Source organism: Ctenopharyngodon idella, chromosome 10 (assembly GCF_019924925.1).
Source record: "Ctenopharyngodon idella isolate HZGC_01 chromosome 10, HZGC01, whole genome shotgun sequence".
Taxonomy (NCBI): Eukaryota; Metazoa; Chordata; class Actinopteri; order Cypriniformes; family Xenocyprididae; genus Ctenopharyngodon; species Ctenopharyngodon idella.
This window is the reverse complement of record NC_067229.1, coordinates 15,824,040-15,845,421: the sequence shown is the minus strand read 5'-3', so window position 1 is coordinate 15,845,421 and position 21,382 is coordinate 15,824,040. Positions and strand designations below refer to the sequence as shown.

Genomic DNA, 21,382 nt, shown 5'->3' with positions numbered 1-21,382 from the left:
AAAGAATTGTGAGAGATATCGAGTGACCGAGTGTATTACCTGTATTCAGATTTAGCATTTTCCTTCAGGTCAGTCCTATGTTCATAATAAAAAATCCGTTTGAATGTCTGCTGCGATCTTGTCTTTTTAACATTTAATGTGTTTTCCCGTGCCCTGCTGACACTGACAGTGCTAGTCAAAGCATTTGTCATTTGTGTCTTGTTCCGTGTTCACAAAAGGTTTCAATATAAAAGTCTTTGCGACTGAGTGACTCACTCATAAAGACAATCTTTGCCTGCCATCTAATAAATGCAATAAATGTAACTTCTGTTGCTGTTCATGGTCAGGGACTATTTTTTCCAGCGGAAGGAAACCTTTTAATGATTTTACTTCATGAAAGTTGCATTGATACATATTTTTTGGCTTTAATATCTGTATTGTGTGGTAACGTTTTATAAAAGCAATAAGCCCCGTGAAGCCGTGGTTTACAGCGAATTTATAACAGCTAAGGGGTTAACAACGCCCCTTAGCTGTTATAAATTCACTGTAAACCACGGCTTCTTGGGGCTTATTGCTTTAGTCTAATTGTGCTGAATCGTGCTGGTAGAATGTGTGAAGTGATGTCGGCACACGTGATTGGTCACTTGTCTGTTGCCTGGCTACCAGTTTCTCTGCAGCTGGCTAAGCGCTCTATTTGATCGACGTAAACACAAATTAATAATAAAATTAAAAGAAATATCCAATCATCCTCCATAATGCGGTCATTATTTACATCTCATATCATCAGTAAACGGTTGCGTTACCAAGGCAACGACTGACGCTTTTGTATTACATTCCAAAGAGCCGCTGTTATCAGCCCCACAGTGGAAAATGAAACCGTAACTGTACCAGCTGGCCCGGATCGGCACAGAATGGAACGGCTACGCAATGAGAACTGTTTAGCCCGATGGTGGAAAAGCGGCTATTGTTACAGCCACATTGGATCATTTGTGTGTATAATACTGTGTTGTGTGTGTGTCTCTGTGCGTGTGTAAGTGAGTGTGTGTTTGAGCGGGTGTGTCTGTTTTGTACCCTCGATGTTTTAGAGTGTAACCTTGCTGTTCATTTTTTTACTGCTTTGTGGCTGAATTATTGATTTTATTTCACACATTTGCAAAAACTTGCTCTGTTATAGTCGTGCTAGTTCATATAAATGTGTGTGGGGGGAGGGGGATGGGGGGTGGATGTGTCTATTTTGCACTCTTGATATATTAGTGTCACCCCTTCATTGCAGTGCACTTTTTTTCTGCACAGTGACTGATTTGTAGTTTGTAGCACCAAATGATTCTCTGAGTTTTCCTATTTTTTCGTATTTCCCATTCATTTCCCATTCATTTTTGACCGTGAAGGAGCCAAGTGTGACTATTTTTTCTCGACCCCTTAACATATCCGAATCATGTCCTTGTTTTTTTTTTTGAGTGTTAGCTAATGCGACAAAAGTCACCAAGTATCATCCCATTCCGATGAAGCAAAAAAAAAAAAAAATGTAAAATTTCAAAATGTAAAATTTTTCAGTAATTTTTGACCAAAGAGGACCAGAGGGTTACAACATAATTCATAAAGGTATTTATAAAGGTAAAAATGCACTGGGAAATCAATTAAGGTGGCAAATATTGTCCCTTATGAAAAAGGTGTGAATGCAGTCTAAGTGGAAGAGATGCCTCAGGGGGTACTCCACTCTAAAAAGTTTGGGAACCACTATCTTACTGTCTTTGTTCACATTGTCAGTCCAAACCCCATTATTTGTCTATCCAATTGGAATCTGATCTAAAATGATTGATCCACATTGTGTTTCGCAACTGTTCAGTTTCGATTTGTGCTGCTCTTTCGTTTTCCGTAAATATCTCCATTGGTTTCTATGGCTATGACGTTGCGTTGGTAGGTATACGCCAAAAACAACAACAATCGCAACACAGAGGGGTTTGCAATACAGATGTTGTCTTATTTACAACAGGACAATGAGTAGCCATGGCGCTGGACTACTGCGTCTTCTGAGGCAGAGGCAGAAACGTAGGAGGCAGCTTTATTCCACCCTGTTGCCTCCGCCGATTTCTATATTGTTATATTGTCATTTTCTGCTCGTCCAGCACTTCGCAACAACACGACATTGTTTCCGCAGCAATTTTCAGCATGTTTCCTATAACAAAATCTGATCAGAGCAGCCACACTGAAACAGATTTCCAGAAATGTGATTTAAATAGGATTTCAAGTCAAATATGAATGTAGCTTGAAATGGATTTGTAAAAAAACAAAACAAATTCATGTGATTTTTTTGCCTTTCACATATGCTTAATCTGATCAGATTTCAATTGGATTTGCACAAAAATAGGATTTGGACTGACAGAACGTAGCTATAGGCACTCTGATTGGTCTGCGGACACACAGTCCCATACGCAGCCGAGTACGATACATTGTATGTTGTGGCACATTCCTCCCATAACCATCATTAAAATTTTGTGCAACTTATGCCACAGTAGGCCTTCTGTAGGCTCGGACCAGAAAGGATAGCCTTCATTGCCCTGTACATTGTGGTAGATTTCCCCTACACACCTGACCTAAATTAACCTGGTGTCGCTGACACCTACAAGAATTATCCTCAGGTGAATCCCACTCTGCCTGCAAAGGTTGACGCCTAAGTGTAACTGCTCTGACCACATATGATGCCTAAGAGTTATAGTTACCTGACCGCAATCAGAACCCCGCCTAAGAGTCTCACTCTGAGTCGAATGTTGTCTCGTCCCCTACGACACTAAACCTGGGAAATAGATTGTGTGTAAGTTGCAGCACTACACAATAACCAGAGACTCCAGTTGTTGTCTTAGAATATGCTTTAATCGCGGCCGGAGGACCTCGTATCAATCACAGAAAATCCCACCAGCAAAAAGAATACAACAGTTTGTATAGGATAGGAGCATGGCAAAGCATTCTACAATATGATTGGTTCTTCATATGTCAAACCCTTCTGTTTCTAGATAAAGCAAGATCTGCCCAAATCATGTGTTTATTAGTTCGTTGGTTACTCAATATCACGGGGCTATTATATTTAGATAAATGTCTAGCTGTCCCTAAGTTTCATTTCCACTTTTCTTATTTTTGGACATGATTCAGACACACACTGACTTAGGCCCAATGTTTGAGGACATTTAGATATAAATGTTATTCCTACAAGGGAAAAGAAAATGTTAGTTATGATTAATTAAAAAATCCCATCACAACATCGATGAGCCTTGGGCGCCGAACACCCTGTCGCTGGTTTGTGGTTTATCGCTCCTCTGACCAATGTTGATAAATTCTCACCAGTGCTGACCGGGAACAACACTCTGACCCAGTCGTCTTGCCATAACAATTTGGCCCTTGTCAAATTCGATCAGATCTTTATTCTTGCCCATTTCTCCTGCATCCAAACGTTGATTACAAGAACTGATTATTTACTTACCATCTAATCTACCCAGACCTCTATATGTGGCCTTGTTAGATGATCAACGATATTCGCTTCACCTGTGACTGGTCATAAGGTTTTGGCTCATCAGTGTAAATGTTATGATATTAGTGAAGTTAAAATTTTAGAAAAAAAAAAAACAAACACCTAAAATATCCAATAATTAAGCAAAATAATTCATTTAAGAATTAAAAAAGACATTTATCCTTCTGCTTTCTGACTTTCGAAGGTTGATTTAAACTTGACCAAAATAGTATTTTGCAGTAATGATATTGAAAAAACAGATCATCTTTTTAATGTCCTATCATAAATAAAATTGACAAGGAGGTTTTTGAGTAGATTAAAAAAATGATTGATTTGTCTTTTTCTTAGAGAGTAAACATGTTAAGTATTAAGTTATACATCATAAACTATATATTAATTCTTATTCTATAAATTCTTTAGCCAAATCAATTTTCACTTGGTGAACTGGAATTAAATATTAGTTTATTAAGATTAATGAAAAATAATAATGCGACTAAGTTATTAAGAGTTTGAATATTGAATATTGTAGGAAATGACCTAATTTTTAAAACTTCTTTTATTTTTATCATTATTTTATATTTTATTATTATTATTATTATTTATTTCAGTTTTTTTAAATGCATGGAAATATTTACACTACTGGTCAAAATTCTGGATAATTAAGTTTTTTTTAAATGTTTTTGAAAGAAGTCTCTTCTGCTCACCAAGGCTGCATTTACTGATCAAAAACACAGTAAAAACAGTAATATTGTGAAATATTATAACAATTTAAAATATAAACATTTGAAATAAATTTAGCCTTGACTGCTAGTGTTCATGTACAGGTTACATTTGTATGCATCTTAGATTTGTCTTAACGTTTCGAAAAGATGTACATTTATGTTATATAAGTGCTACTCATTTCTAACGTGCAAGTTTCTCTTGTTTCGCCTCATTTGTTGTATAATGATACACAAATGAGGCGAAAAGAACAGAATTGGACATCCAGATGGAAAAATTGATTACGAACAGAAACACAAAACAATTGTGGTGGGAAAACCTAGTTTCACATATATAATAGAAACTTTATAAAGTAAAGAAGTAAACTGACCGTCCATCCCTTGATAGGGCAAAACAGACACCCTCTCTCTGGAAGGGCATCAGCTTTTCTTGCAGTTTCTGTGGAAGGAGTTGAAGTGCATCTTTGCCATGGAGAGAAACCCCCTCTGGACCTGCTTTGACTTGACTTCTCATGGTTTTCATACTCTGTATATTACAAATACATGCAGTAAGATTCATAAGAATTAAATGAGATGCATTGTGGTTTGTAGTTTACTAAATTATCCACCTTAAGAAAACAAAACAAATACATCATAATATAATACTGCATTCCTTATTCACACTCACCAGGAGACGATCATTTCTGAATTCCTACTGCCATGATTTGACATTTCGCGGCAATACAGTGAGTGGCGTCACAAAACACGCTATGCGTCATATCCACGCGACGAGTTGCAATTTGCTGGAAATGAAAATATATATCCGTAGTCAAAATAATGTTTGTTATTTTTGTTTTATTACTGATAATATGTTGGCATATAATACATTTTACTGCCAACTAACGCTTAATTGAGTGTGTCTGGCATCTTCAAATGTGTTTAATTAAAAAGTTAAGGTGCCTCGGTGTTCTTTTATTTTTTTTAAACAGGCAAACGTGGATTTTTAATCCAATATAGTAAGTTGTAAGAGTAAATGCCACTCACTGGGTTTCTTTCACCCTTCTGTGGATCTTAGAAATGTAAACAAAACCTAGAGCGGAGAAGAGTAGAAACAGAGCATTACTTCCGGGACGTGAGTACTGGTCACCGATTGGTTAATCTCGTGTCACGTGACATTTTTGTTATAAAGATTCAAAAGGAAAAGTTTACACTTCCAATAAATTCAATAAAGAAATAACATATTTACTATTAATAATGTTTCATTTATAAATTACGAGATATTTAAATCTTATTCGTCATTAAATTAAATAATTATATTACATTATTGAAGTGATTATAATAAAGATAATAGGAAAAATAAAAATGAAATTAAGATATTTATATTAAAGTGTTTTTTTATATATATATATATAGTAAACTTGTTTTAATAATTTATTTACTTTCCCTATTATTTGCATGTTCTTTTTGCTTTTTAATAATGTAATCGATCTTTGAATTCTTGCAAGCCTTTACTACATCTCAATTTAAATTGGCTATAATAGTTTTTAATAATTTATGATTAAATATATAGATTTAGTTCTCGTTCAATTGAACTCTTGAGCCACTCTGCGCCCTCTTTCGGTAAAGTTTGCTACTTCACCGTCCTGAATTGTATTTTCTCTTCCAGGTGTTTCAATATTTTGTCTTCAATGCCGCTGACAGACCGACAGCTTTGACTTCAGCCTTTAGCAGCCATTAGACTCAATATTTCTCTTCATTCCTTCAAATATTTATTCGTCTATCTATCTTACAGGTAAGCTTCCTATACATTACCACCCTTAACCATTTAATATCACGATTTTTGGTGTTATTCTTATGAATTTGAATGGTCTTGAAAAGCTGTATGTGTGTTTAAACTCATTTAGCTTTACCATGTGTGCTAACACACCACAGTATTTTAGTCTAATTTTAATGATTTTAAAGCAAATATCAGCCTCAGATGACTGACAATGTGTCGTTTTAGTGTTAAAGAGTGTTTTATAAACAGCCTGTGTGTTTTGCTTCTCGTATATTTGAAGTAAATGTGATAAATGATCTTGTATATCAGGGCCAAGGAGAGATCAGGCACATGAAGAGTAAATAATCATGCAGGTGTATAAATCACAGATATGTTCATGCTTTAATATGCTTTATTTATTATGATTTCATCTAGCCGTAGTGCTGATGTGTTTTTGTAGCTTTAGGGTTGATCTTTGTAGGCTTATGAAGCTCCAGGCTTCATTCATAAGGGCCTTTGCAGGTGATTAAACCACCAGGAGGAGATGTGTCAAGACAATAAGTGTGTTTTGGTTATTAAAAAAGTAAATTTTTAATTAAATGTTATTTTTATGATTGACATTTATCTAACCTCTTCATTTACACCCTTGTTTTTAAACACTGATTTTAGACACCGATATTTTTTTTCTCTCTGGCAGATTTCAAACTTAGCAATTATGAATATTTTTTTCTGTTCATATAATGGTTATATAACATGCTACATAGTATACACTTGCAGATTTTTCAAAAAATTGCTGTAGATATTTTTGTAGTGCACTCAACATGCTGGAAAAGGAAAGTCGAGCATGTTGCATTGTGGGATACAATATCCTGAGCAGTGTGCTTTGTTGTGTGTTTTTAGGCAAATGTAATAGGCTAGATGATCCTGGTACTCAATGCATACAAAAATGTGCATACTATGCACAGTATACATACGATATACTGCAGGAGTAGAATAGTAAAATGCAATTTTAAATGTTTTGATAATTTCAATATTGGCTCTTCATTTTGAACACTTTAAAAAGAAAAAAAAGAAAGCTAAACAGTATAGATTTAAAATATAAATGAATAATTAAATAAAGATATAGCCTACTAATAAAGCTATTGGTATCGGGTGAAATTTCTAGATTTTAGATTTTTTCTTTTGTATATATATATATATTTTTTTTCATTTCTAAGGCGCTGAATAATGAGTAATTGTAAATATTTTTTATAGTAAAATGCATCTGATTTGCATCTGGTATGGTTTCATATTTAGTTAACTGCCTACTTTGTTGTTTTAGCATCAAATCTAGTGAGCTCCCTATCTAGACAGTTCTTATTTGGTGTCATACGTAGTGAGCTGCTTTCCTAGACTAAATTTTTGCACATCAACCCTAGATAGCCTCTTACCTGCTATTTGTTTTATAATTTCATTTTTTAGTACTTAATTTCATTGAATAATTGTAAATATTTTAAAGTAAAATGTGTCTAGTTTTGGGTTGCTTTGTCTCATCCACATTTAATCTGTTTTTACTAAATGTACTTTTTTTTCTATCTTATATCTTTGGCATGAAATCATTGTTAGTTTGTTTAGTCACCAGATGCTCTTTAATCCATGCAGATTCAGATTAGGGCTGCATGATATGGGAAAAATTGACATTGCAATATTTTGTTTTTCTGCAATATATATTGTGATTTGAAAACGGTTTCACAAGATGGCTTCAATAGCTCTATTTGGAAAGAATTAATCATTGCAGGGGAGTGAATCTGCATCGAAAATATTAAAGGATTAGTTCACTTTGAAATGAAAATTACCCCAAGCTTTACTCACCCTCAAGCCATCCTAGGTGTATATGACTTACTTCTTTCTGATGAACACAATCGGAGTTATATTAATAAATATCCTGACACATCCAAGCTTTATAATGGCAGTGAACAAGACCAACAAGTATAAAGCTCAAGAAAGTGCATCCATCCATCATAAACGTACTCCACATGGTTCGGGGGGTTAATAAAGGCCTTCTGAAGCAAAGCGATGTGTTTGTGTAAGAAAAATATCCATATTTATCAAGTTATAAAGTAAAATATAAAGTAAAATATCTAACTTCTGCTAGACCGTATTCAACTTACGAAGAAAGTGTAATGCCTCTTGCAGTTCAAAATGCTCACACTACGTTCTACGCCTTCCGTATGCGACTTCAGTTGCGTTTTTTTCGTAAGTTGAATACGCAAGGCAGTCTGGCAGAAGCTAGATATTTTATTTTATAACTTGTTAAATATGGATATTTTTCTTACACAAATGCATCGCTTTGCTTCAGAAGGCCTTTATTAACCCCCGGAGCCGTGTGGAGTACGTTTATGATGGATGGATGCACTTTCTTGGGCTTCATACTCGTTGGTCCCGTTCACTGCCATTATAAAGCTTGGATGTGTCAGGATATTTATTAATATAACTCTGATTGTGTTCATCAGAAAGAAGAAAGTCATATACACCTAGGATGTCTTGAGGGTGAGTAAAGCTTCGGGTCATTTTAATTTCAAAGTGAACTAATCCTTTAAGTAACAGTGCTTTATTTTTCAGGTAAGTCTAAAGCCCCGGGTATACTTCACTTTCCGTGCCCGGACGCGTCTTGCACGTCCTTCAAAGTATACTAAACCATGGATGCGCGCGGATGACCGGGTTCGACACATGCGCAGTACAATTTTTTCTATACTCTTTACCAGACATCGTGTCATCAACGGGACATTAGCTGGGCAGGATCGGAGAAGAAAAATAGTGCATCCACCATTGCAACATAGTTCAGAAGATACACCAAGAGAACAAGAAACAAAAACAATGGAGAAGGCATGCTTCTGAGTTTACTCGTCTTGTTTTTGAATCGCGCTTTACAGTCTCTTCTTCAATGACTGCACATTGTGCTCAGTACTGTGCGTATTGCCACCTAGTGGACTCTTCTGTCCTGCTTGCGCATGCGTTGTTGTCCGCACGGTCTCGAAATTTGGGCTGCACGCGGACGGGGTGTGTGGCCGGCCGCGAGGCCTCCGCATGACAAAAATTACGTCATGCGGACGGTGCACGAACGCGGACGGCCGAAGTATACCCGGGGCTTAACAGTATTCAGGTACAGAAATTGAATTATCAAATGTAAAATAACACTGCAAAGTCTTCCCTGTATAAATTAAATTTAATGAATCTTTGTTAAATATACAAAAGTGATTTTCTCTTTGTATTTTGTTGTTTGATTAACATTAAAGACACAGACAGCAGCAGGAATATTAGGCTGCTGTCACTTTAAGAGCTAATGCATGGATCCAATACAATGATACGCATTTCGCGAGTATGTGTGGAATTTGGTGTTCGCGTGCTGTCTGTGCTGCTCTGCTCTGTGTGCACACGGAAAACAGCGCGCAAATTCCGAAATTAGTTCTCTTTCATGTCTTCTTGCACTTGAATGGCTTAAAATCGCTTGAATGTTTAGACTGACAGGACCTAAAACACATGCAAATGATAAAATTTCACTCTATGATGGTTAAACTTTGCAATTAATCCAAGAATCATGTGCATTTCAAACCGTGGTGCCTGCTCCGTACGTATCACAGATAAACCACGATCCACTTGACATTGCACATTATGCGATGTGACTATCATGGATGCACACATCGTGATATCGATGCTAAAACGATTTATCGTGCAGTTCAAATTCAGATCAATTACAATGACAACTCAAGGTCACAGTGATATCACAGATATTATGATCTGCAGCACTTTGCATTTAAAACCAAGATCTTTGACCATTCAGATTTCCAGCAGCCAAACAATAACCTGTATCTGGTACGTGAACTTAATTTTTCTTGTAAAGCGCTGACATGATGCATAGTCCTGCACTAGGGTTCTTTTTGACCTTGCGATTGTTCAGCTGTTATTTTATTTATATATATTTTTAAACACTCATGCAGTGTATTGTTAGGCGTCCTGGTTTCCTGTGCCGCCGGCCTGTTTCTGTCACGCCGAATATTAATGTTCGTGCGCGAGAGGCGCTGCGGTAAGGAATGATCCACGAGCTCCTGTTCGTACAAGCTCATCTGCATCACCACAGGAGGATTCTCACCTGCGCGCCCCTCACCCCCCTTTCACCTGAGCATCACTTCATTCTGCAGCACCGCATTCATTATAGACAATGAGATGACTTTTATTTAATGACTTTTTACCTAGTAGGTGCTTGTGCTCTCAGTTCAACCAATAACTGCCATTTGGGTTAATAAATTAAACTAGTGCTGTGAAATGCAGTTGAACTGGTGTTTAAAGGTGATTTGTTAAATTTTTGTCATTGTGAACATTACCTGTTCACCATATGTGCCCTGTTCACCCATTAAGTTCTGTGAATTTAAAGCTGGACAATTGTGTACAATTGAATTTTTAAAGCTGGACAAAGAAGTATACAGTGGTATGTAGTTGAATTGGTGTCCAAAAAACGCCATAATCACTTTGGTAAGCAAAATATTAGTTATAGTTTTGAAGGCTACATTTTCACCCTGTGCGCCCTGTTCACCCAAAAACTAGTTTGAATGTAGAGCAGGATTTTGTGTTATTGGTGTCCAAAAGAGGTCAAAATCACCAAAATATATAGATAATATAATAAATAGAATTGTACCTATCAAAGATACAAGACATTGGAAAATATTAAATATGGACTATAAATGCCATTTGTGCCATACACATTACACTGCTAAAAATCATCCAATATCCTTTTTGTTTTAGAATACATATGTATCAAAATATCCATAAAAACAAAATTGTAGCTATAAAATACTTCTCAGATTAAGTTTTTACAATAGAGTTGATTCATTCATTTCCACTGGCCAAATAGTATTTTAATTGTTTTAAACAATTTGTGTGCCTATCACTCCTCGCTGTCATTAAAACAGTGTGTCACACGAAAAGTGATCAAAAGTAGCACATCCACTATCTAAATTCATATCATTTTCGTTTAACTTCTGCGTAATGAAAAACAAAATATGAAAACAGTTTAAAATCATTCTGTTTACTTCATTACTTTTTACACCCTTGTAAAAGAGTCTGTACGCATGGGTCAGAGTTTGCGCGCAAGTGCGCAAATTTTTCTGTCAAGTTTGTTTTTATAAATCCCATCTTTTGTGTAGGAAGTGGCGTACAGCTCTTTCAGGGCATGTTTTGTGCGTACACAACAGTTAAAAGTGAGGCCCCAGGTTTTTAGCAAAATAGTTATTGTTTTTAATGTTACCTTTTCACCCTGTGTGCCTTGTTCACCCAAAAAGTAGTGTGAATGTAGAGCCAGACTTTGTTAATGAGAGTACAGTGATATACAGCTGAATTGGTGCCCAAAAGCGGCTATAATCAGCTTGTTAATGAGAGTAGAGTAATATATAGTTAAATTGGCATCCGAAATAGAATATAATCACCTTGATATGTTTTTGGCAAAATATTAATTAGCATTTTGAATGTTACCTTTTCACCCTGTGTGCCCTGTTCACCCAAAAAGTAATGTGCATTTAGAGCTGGACTTTTGTATTGGTCAGTGTATGAGTTGGTGTTCAAAAGAGGTCAAGATCTCCTTGTTATGCTTTTGACAAAATATATGCTATCATCTAGAATTGTACCTGTTTGCCCCCTGCACCTTGTTCACCCAAAAAGTACTTTAAACCCATAAGCCAGACCTTTGTGTGAAGGAGCACACAGTATTATACAGTTAAACTGAACAGAGATCAAAGTCAACCTGTTATGCTTTTGAATAAAAATCTGTCATCTTGAATGTTACCCATTCACCCTCTGCTCCCTGTTCACCCAATAAGTACTGTGACTCTAGAGCAGGACCACTTTATGTTTTTCGGGTAAAATTCGTTATCTCCTTGAGAGCATCTTGTGTCCAGATTTCCACAAAACTCTCGTCGACTTATTTTTCTCGGATGCATCCAGGTCTTGGAGCCGCCCAGAGGTGTCACCTAGACCAGAGAAATGACCGTTGTGACCGGTCACCTTTAAATGTCAACACGTTTTCTCATTCTGTCCTTACATGGCTGGAAAAGCCGGCGGACAGCAGACCTTCTCTCTTCCCTACGTATTAACGAGAATAATGACTAGTTTGGTGAATTATGGCGGCGTGGTATTTTGGGGCGCTACAGAGTTATTGACCTGTTCTCTCTTTCGGTAATCAGCGTAGAGCTGGACATTTCTCCCTAATGAGATAATATCCAATACAAATTACTACTGTGCTACCTCCCGCTGTCGCCGCTGCTTCAGTAATCCATATCTTTTTCATTTATTCTTGTTGTTTTACATAGGTAACGTTTCTTGGTCATGCTAGTCCCTAAGCAAAGCACTAACCGCCCCTGCCCCCAACATGCTTATTAGAAGGTGTCTGCAAATCCCGACCCTTATCCCGAGGCTATTCCCACCGTGCTTGCGGACACCGTCAGGGGGAAAGCAGAATAAACGCTGCTGTCACATTTCCTCCGCAGGCTAACGGCATCTTGGGCTACAATTAGCCAGCAGTGCCAGTCGTCCCCCCCTCTGGTCTTTTGTTATGCAAATGAGACGCATGTAATGCGCCGTTTAGCTGGAATTTTTGCAGATTTTCTCTTTCACTGAAAGGATCCGCTTGGTGAATGGGGAGTTTTACTTTAACTTGACTGGCTTTGTGCAACTGTCAGTTCGACTTTTATTCCTTTTTCTTCAGCAAAAACGGTGGTAGTTGTTGTCGCAGTCAGTCACCATCATGTCAAGATTATGATTGTTTGTTAATTTGTAGTTTTGTCTAGATATATTGTTTTGTCTGGAAGCATGTTTAGTTTGAATTGTCTACCTAGACTGCGGTTTTGAGCATCATGCCTAGCGAGCTACCTACCTTGATGACATTCTGAGCATCGAACATGTTGGTCTTCCTTCCTAGACAGAGTTTCTGAGCATTAAACAAGAAAGCCAACTACCTAGGTGGCTTTTTTTCTAGCATTCTTAACCTAGGCAGTGTTTTTGTGAATCAAATCTTGTGAACTGCCTACCTAGGCTGCATTTGACAACATCATAATTTGTCAGCTTCCTACCTACACAGCATTTTTAGACCTCAAACATAGTGAGCTGCCTATCTAGGCAACATCTGGCATTAAACCTATTGAGATCCCTGTCTAGACAGATACTTGGAGAACTGCCTAAGTAGACTCAAATTTGGGCATAAATCCTAGTTACCTGTCTTCATAGGTAGCATTTTTGGGTGTAAAACCTCCTGACCTCCCTATCTAGACAGCATTTTTGAGTGTCAAACCTAGTAAACTGCCTACCTTGACAGGGTTTATGGGCATTTTACCTCGTTATCTCCCTTTCTAGACAGCATTTCTGGCCATCAAACCTAGTGAGCCCCCTACATAAATGGCGTGTATGGGCATTTTACCTAGTTAGCTCCCTAGCTTCTTTTCTGATTGGTTATTGTGGCATTTTGGGCGGTTTCTAAGGTCTGATTAGGTAGCGTTAGGACAGCATGCCATCCAGCTCGGTGTCCTGACAGTTCATCCTACCCATCAGATTGTCCTACCCGGGATTACTGCACGTGCGCATATCAATATTACATCGTTTTTGTCATGGTAAATAACACAAAAGTACTGTATTTGCATTGTTGCAAGGGTAGGTTTAGGGTTAGGGTAGGTGTAGACATTAATAAAGCACATCTGATAGGTACCATTTTTCACGGTCGATTTGTACTTGTTCTAATGAATAATGGCAGATTCTGCTACCACCACTGTACTTGCATTATTGTAAGGGTAGGTTTAGATGTTAATAAAGCCTTAAAACACATTAATATCATACTGGAAGCACAATCTGATAGGTAGCATTTTTTTGCTGTTGAATTGTTACCTACTGTTTCAATGGGAGGTAGAAAAATCTGACAGGGTACAAATTGTCAGAACGCCAGCAAAATAATGTGAAACTATATTTGAAAGCGTGCAGTGATGCCTGAATCACTTTGATAATGAAAATACAGTTAAGTGTATTCATTTACTCTTCAGCGTCATCTCAAACAGCAATGCCAACATTATTGACTATGATTGGGTTATTTAAGACAGTCATATACCTTTTAGATGTTTATTTTTCAAAAACATTGATGGTATTATTAATAATTCATCAGTGTTATTTTTTCATCATATTTTTTCAACAGGCCTATGTTTTAAATAAATTGTTTCTCATCATGGTGTCGAAAACATGCAGGGATGTCTGGAATTACACGATGAAGTAGATGAAAGTACGGTTAAGTACAAGATGTGCAGCACCAATCTGCCATATACATAACATTATAATTAGAACACTATAGAAAGTTATGAATTCTTTGTGTTTTAGTTGCCCGTGCATTAACAACAGGAGTAACGCATTCTGGTTAGCACGTAACTTAGTTCAAGTTCACTTGCGTTTGTGTCGTTTTGTGCAGATACCAGTTGTAATGTTAAGTTTATGTTGTGTATCTAGGATATCTGATTAATCTCATACTTTTCATATAACAGGCTTCAGTTTACTGGTGTTCATTCACTCTTCAGCTTCACCTCATGCTTTTAGATGTTTCTTTTTTCGGAAACATTGATGCATTGATTATCTAGCAGTCTGATTGTCTGTTATTTTTCTAGTCATATTTTCACATTTTGATGAACATTTGCATGTCATTTTTTTGTTTGTCAACATTAATTTTTTGTAACAGTGCATTAATTAAAATATTTTTGCTATCGCCATGACGGACACGCTCTGCCCCGCCCCCTGTGCACGCCCCGCCCCACGAGTACTTGTTTTTGAGAACTATCTGTACTCGAAATGAAAAATTGACAAAAATTCCCATCCCTACTGTCTAGACAGTATTTTTGGGCATAAAACCTTATGAGACACCTACCTAGACATGATTTATGGGCATTTTACTTGGTTACTTCCCTATCTAGACAGCATTTTTAGGCATCAAACCTAGTGAGCTCACTATCTAGACAGCAATTTTGGTGTCATACCTATTGAGCTGCCTACAGAATGAAATTTGGGCATCAAACCTAATAAAATGCGAACAAACAGCATTTCTGGGCGTAGACAGTATTTTATTGGGTTTGTCGGTCCAACTTTATATGGGTGGCCTTAACTACTATGTACTTACATCAAAAAATAAGTACAATGTACTTGTTGTGTTCATGTTGTATTGCAAAGCACTTTTGCTGCTATTGAGGTGGGATACGGGTAGGTTAGGGACAGGTTTGGTGGTATGGGTAGGTTTAAGGGTGGGTTAAGGTGTAAGAGATGGGTCAACAGTGTAATTATAAATGTATTTACAGGTGTAATTACATGCAGGTTTTTTTTAAAATATAAGTACAATGTAAAAACTTGTATGTACACAATAAGTGGGATAATATAAAGTGGGACCGGTCTTAAAGCACGTTTGTTAACCTTTCGTTCATATTCGAAACTATTTTTCTTTCGACAGTAACACGCAAATCGTTTTCCATGACCCACTTTTCCCGATGACCTCATGTCCCTGTGACAGTCAGCAATGGAAAGGGGAGTTGCTTGTTAAACCGCGGTGTCTACCTAACCACACTCTACCTCCACCTAACCAGCAGGTATTATTTGTTCGCAAAAATGTGCATAGAAACATGGAGATTTTTGAGGCACAAGGGGACGTCACTTTAAGTAGGGCGTGTGTGCGACTGCGGCACTGAGTTTGACGGGTAGCTTACATGCACCCTTTGCAATGGAATAAGGTGGATTTGCAGTGCTGGCGTGCTCCTACCCTGACAGACTGTCCCACAGTGGCACTTCGCCACAGTTGGTCGTGTATGTGTGTGTGTGTGTCTTTGCCGTCTGCCTCTCTCTCCGGTCCACAGGGGCCATCTGATTGGCTCTCGAGGGTGGAGCCCTGCTTAGCGCTGACATACTGCACCCAGCCCTCAGGGCGTTCTGATTGGCCGGGGGAGGGATGACATCACAAAGGCCAGCTGTTGATTTGGCGGAGAGTGTGTGTGCGTGAGAGAGAGAGAGGAGAATCAGGAAGGATTGCGGCAGCGATGGCTTTGGGCAGGTACGCGAACGCTCCGCGCTCAGACGGAGGAGAGCAGAGCTGCACTGAGCGCGCTCCGTTTGATGGCACTCGGTCTGCTATGGAAACTAATGATGTGAGCCGAGCAGCGGATCATGAACGACAGGCAGGTGTGTGTGTGAAGTCTTGAACGTAATGAGTTGCATGCTGATGTTTTTTTTATGTTTATTTTAATTGAGGTGAACGTAAAAATAAATACATAAAGTAGTAAAAGACTTGAACAAAATAGTTGAAATTTTGTACGTTTATTTTTACTATGAAACACTTTAGATGGAAAAAATTGTAACATTTGAGATTGGTCTTCAAATAAATATATGCAAAAGCGTGAGTGATAAAATAATCTAAATTAGTTTTTAGTGCTAATTCCGTCTTAACTTTAAACCTTGGTTAAATTCATTGACTAAATTTGTGTGTCAGCAAATTGCACTCTCTGCTCGTGTGCGTGTGCGCACACACTTTGTGATGACATTCTCGTAATTGCTCTATTTTATAATTTAAAAATGCGCCTGAGGCGGCTATCAGTGGAAAGCTGGGTGTTTGTGTCGGTGTAAATTACAGCCGAAGGCAGCCCGGCTAATATCGTTAATGTGGCGAATCGTGTAAATGAACTGATGAGGAGAGGAGAGGAGAGGAGAAGAATAGCTCGACTGTGACAGCGGCCACACACTGAGAACACGGATTGTGACAGGAGGAGGAAAAAAGGAGGGAAAACCATTAGCAACGCTTTTATCCAGAAATATGGGACATTTGCATATTAGTCTAAAACAGGAGTGAAGTGAAATATGTGTAGCCTGGAGCCCGGCGCAGTGATGCGCTTCTTTTGTCAGGAGGGTAAGTGCTCGCTGCTTCCTGAAATATGGTGATTAATAATTGATAATGGGAAATTACGGATGGGCTTTATTGTCTTGGACAAGAAGGTTAAAGCGAGATGATGTTGCATCCATTTTTGTGAAAAGTTGTTGTTTTTTTTCTTTTATTTAATTTAATTTGCATGTATTAGTCTGTTGTGTTTAATATTGTCTTTTGTTTTTTTTTTTAGTGGTGTGTTGAGACAAAACGTAAAAAAAGGAAAACAGTAAAGTGATATTTGTTTGTTTGTGAGCTGACGTTTTAGCTTTGTCTGATTAAAGTCCGTGTGTCCATTCCAGAATTAGTGATTTATGACATTGACTGTCTCAACCCAGTAAACTACCTTGACAGCATCTTTGGGCATCATACCTAGTAAGCTTCCTACTTAGATGCCATTTTTGGGCATCAAAAGATTATTACCGGTTTGCCTAGACAGAATTTGTGGGCATCACAATTAGTGCGCTTGCTTCCTAGACAGCGTTAGGCATAATACCTCTTGAACTGCCTTGCCGGATGTGTTTTTTGAGCATCATGCCTAGTGAGATGCCTAGATGGCATTTTTCATCATCAAAAGCTTACTAACTGTTTGCCTAGACAGTATTTGTACTTTGAGCATCATTTTTGTCAGAGAAATGCATAAATGCAAATCCTTATTATTCGCCTACCCAGACAGCATTTTTGGCCATCAGATCTAGTGAGCTGGTTTCTTAGATGCATTTTAGGGCATTATACCAATTGAGCCAACTACCTAGATGGCATTTTCAGGCATCAAAAGCTCATTAACTGTTTGCCTAGATGGCAATTGTGTACATCATACTTACTGCGCTACCTTCCTAGACAGCATTTTTTTGTTATAATTCCTTGTGAGATGCCTTTCTGGATGAATTTAGAGCATTATACCTTTTGTGCTGCCTAAGTAGCAGTTTTAAGAATCATTTTCGTCTGCTAAATGCATAAATGTGAATGTAAAACCTTGTTATACGCCTACACAGACAGCATTTTTGGCCATCAGATCTAGTGAGCTGGATGCATTTTAGGTCGTTATACCTATTGAGTCACCTACCTAGACTGCATTTTCAAGCATCAAAAGCTTATTACCCGTTTGCCTAGACAGCAATTGTGGGCATCATACTTAGTGCGCTACCTTCCTAGACTGCAGTTTTGGGCATTGTACCAAATGAGCTTCCTATCTACACAGCATGGTTTGGCATCAAAGCAAGTGAGTATTATACATATCTAGCGAGCTGCCTTACTAGACAACATGGTTGTGCACTACCTTTCTAGACAGCCATTTTAGGAATTGTACCCACACTAAACAGCATTTCGGGCATGAGACCTAGTTAGCTGCCTTTCTAGACAGCATTTTTGGGCATCAAAATCTTACCTTGACAACAGTACCTAGTGAGCTGCCTAGCTAGAAAGCATTTATGGGCAATCTTAGATATCAGTACGCTACCTATCTAGACAACATTTTTAGTCATCATACTTAGCAAAGATAGCTTTTTTTGGGTGACATATGTTATTCTTGAGCATCACTCGACTGGAATCATACCAATTATACCCAAAAATGCTGTCTAGGTAGTCAGCTGTGTAGTTTTTGAGAGACAGCCGGTGTATTTGTGTGTTTCTGCGGTGGTTGATTTTCTCTCTCTTTTTTTTTTTTTTTTTAATCCTCCAGCGTCAAACTCGGACATCTGTACTGTCAAGTTTGTGAAAATATACAGCCGCTGAGGTCTGCGGGGAGTCTTTTTTTTTCTCTAGTGATGCTCGGAAGAACTTATTGAATATGGAGCGAAAACTGTTGTGCATGCAGGAGGGGAGGGTAGTTGCGGTGGAGGGCGTATTTTGAAATGCAGATTCAGATTTTTCACTTCACCTCGACATAAACGCCGTGTTCGGAGGAAAAGATACGGCAGCGCTGAGATTAGCCCGCAGCAAGAGAGATGCTTGGATATTTATGAACAGCACTCGTGTAATTCCTGCCAACAGTAGGTGTTTCAATCCATGTGTGGGAGGAAAAGCGCTCTCATAAGTCATAATTGTCCTTGAAAGCGTCAGTTGGTGCGCAATTGTGCCGCCCTTTGTCCCTGCGCCCCAGAATGGTCCGTTTTGAGCCCAAAGAAGATCAAGAGACACATTATCCACTCCTACTTCCTGCGGTGATGTGGGATAATGCCAGTGACCTGTGCGCAAACACTCACGGAAAAAGTCATGGCATGGTCTCGGGTAATTCTGATGGACCGTCTGGCTGTTTGGATGACAGCTTGTGTATTTGTGCTTGTGTGTGTGGTCATACCCACCTGTTCTTGTCATTGCCGCCACCTGCGTTACTGTCAAATCGCGCGTGATGCTAATCCCTTGAATTTTGATCAGTGTGTGTGTGTTTCATGGTATGCATCTCCTGATGGTTTTAGTAACCTGAATCTCTAGCAGGACTCTACCGTGGCCAGATTGTGCAATGTATTTGGACCCAGTTGGTGTGCTTTGCGGGATTACCGAGTCAGGTTATGCCCGTTTGACCTCGAGATATATAGCGGGTTGCGACTTGGCACAGGTTTCTGTATTGACGGTGATGAGATGGCCGGGGGTGGGGCTGGGTGTTTTTGGGTCATTAATGCCCGGGCGAACACTGGCCCATATGTTCAGTTCATAAAGACACAAGCTTGAATTAGAGCTGCACGATTAATTGCTAAAAGATCGCAATTTCGCTTCAAATACCCACATGATCTCATTTCTTAATGACAACAATTCTGCCGCTTAGCCAGAGAGAGCAGTTGTCATGAATATAGGTATGAAACAGCTTCACAAACAGTCTTTTGAACCACAGAGGTATCATTATTTCTGTGTTACAAATATTCATTATCACAGAAGTACTGGAATAAAAGTTTATAGTTCACCTTTTGAAAGTAATTTGATGCTTCAAATAGCATTGTATCATTACATCATTACGCCACCAGGTGGCGACAAGTGACTATTAAAAAAGTATGTCATTGAATCGTTCATTCAAGAGATTCTTTCTTTCAAAAATACTGATTCATCCAGTAATGAAACAACAGTGACAAGTATTTATGATTGGGTCATTGAATCATTAATTCGAACCGATTTATTTTAAATAATTCATTCAGAGTAATTAAACATTTTAAATAGACTGCAGCAATTAACATTTTGTCAGAAACTCTAGTAAATTACATGTTGTTTTGTTTAGTTGTCTCTTCAGAATTGTGGGAGAATCGTGATTTCTGTTTATCCAGAATCGTGCTGCTTTTGCTTGATAGAATGAATCCTATACTGTTGGGAAGGCGTTGCTTTAACGTCATAGGATTGTTATGAAACAACTTACTAATATTCATTATTTTCTTGACTTGTCAGAACACCTCAAGTAATTTTAATGAAATAAACATTCATGAGTAGGATTGGTAATTTTGTCATCTGTATCGAGTTGGCACCAGGGTTGTTGTCATTAACTAAAACTATTTTTTGTTTTATTGCTAATTGAAATAAAGATGAAGTAATTTATAAATATTAGATGGAAAACTAAATGAAAATTATAAATGCACTAAAATTACTAGTGGTCATAGTAGGATTGGACATTACATGGGAATGAACGAATGAATGAATCCTACTATGGTGAAGCCTTGAATCATTAATATTAAGTTATGTGAATGGAACCTATAGGAAGGTTACAAACATTGTGACCTATTAAATATTCATACATTTCTTGTCAAAGTATTATCATTCATTTTTATGGTATCTTTCATAATGTTTTTGTTCTTTCTTGTGTTAGTGTTGCGTGAATGCTACTGATACTAACAGTTCATCATAGTAGTGCCATAATGTATTTTTTTGGTACTACTGATACTTTGGTACTACTTGTCATAGCAGGATTTGATTTCGCCATTTGTGGTACGTTGAAACAATGATATTAATCATTCTTCACAGTAGGATTCTTAATTTTGCCTCCTGTATTAATTTGGTACTACAAATTCTAGTTGTTCCTCATTGATGGATTTACAATTTCTCCAGTCAAATAAATTGGTATGATCGATACTAATTGTTTGTCATAGTAGGTTTTGTAATTTCACCACTTGTGTTGAGTTTGGTATTTATTTTTTAACACTTGTTTGCCTTGACAAGTACTGTCCCAAATGTCACTCTCTTTTTCTTATTACAAGTCTCTTTCTTTTTGACTAGCAAGAAGTTTTTCTGTTGTACATGATAGCAATGCCAATTTCAGTCAGATGGTGGATAGAAATTTCTCAGTTTGTAAATGAATAGGGCTTATTTCAAGAAATTTGTTAACTAAAGTGATTGTACTAGATAGGAGTGTTTAAAGACGCAACATCACGAGACCTATGCATTAACTAAACCTTGTCATACTGAATTGTAGTCAAAAAACTACTATTTTTATATTCCAATCAACAGACTATACTTTTAAATTGAGTATGAAGTCTTATTTATCGGCTTAGTATTCCTTATAGCGCATTGAAATGCTT

The 21,382-nt window shown here is 37.7% G+C and overlaps 2 protein-coding genes across 8 annotated transcripts in view; one reads left to right on the top strand and one right to left on the bottom strand.

Annotated features, from left to right (window-relative positions):
• The window catches only part of zranb3 (zinc finger, RAN-binding domain containing 3), a 68,312-nt gene extending 63,065 nt beyond the window's left edge, over nucleotides 1-5,247 (bottom strand). The window contains exons 1-3 of the mRNA XM_051910507.1: nucleotides 5,224-5,247; nucleotides 4,868-4,982; nucleotides 4,572-4,726 (exon numbers count right to left, since the gene is read on the bottom strand). Coding sequence (XP_051766467.1) covers nucleotides 4,572-4,723 — 152 coding nt within the window. The 5' untranslated portion in view covers nucleotides 4,724-4,726; nucleotides 4,868-4,982; nucleotides 5,224-5,247. The remainder of the gene's footprint in view (nucleotides 1-4,571; nucleotides 4,727-4,867; nucleotides 4,983-5,223) is intronic.
• A 580-nt stretch (nucleotides 5,248-5,827) lies between these two features.
• The window catches only part of LOC127520625 (R3H domain-containing protein 1), a 43,579-nt gene continuing 28,024 nt past the window's right edge, over nucleotides 5,828-21,382 (top strand). Inside the window, exon 1 of one of the 7 annotated variants that reach the window (XM_051908925.1) lies at nucleotides 5,828-5,971. The gene's annotated coding sequence lies outside the window, so the exon portion shown is untranslated. Of the gene's footprint in view, nucleotides 5,972-15,892; nucleotides 16,151-21,382 lie in introns of those variants that run through there. The other 6 variants (XM_051908926.1, XM_051908924.1, XM_051908927.1 and 3 more) reach the window with 6 other exon arrangements.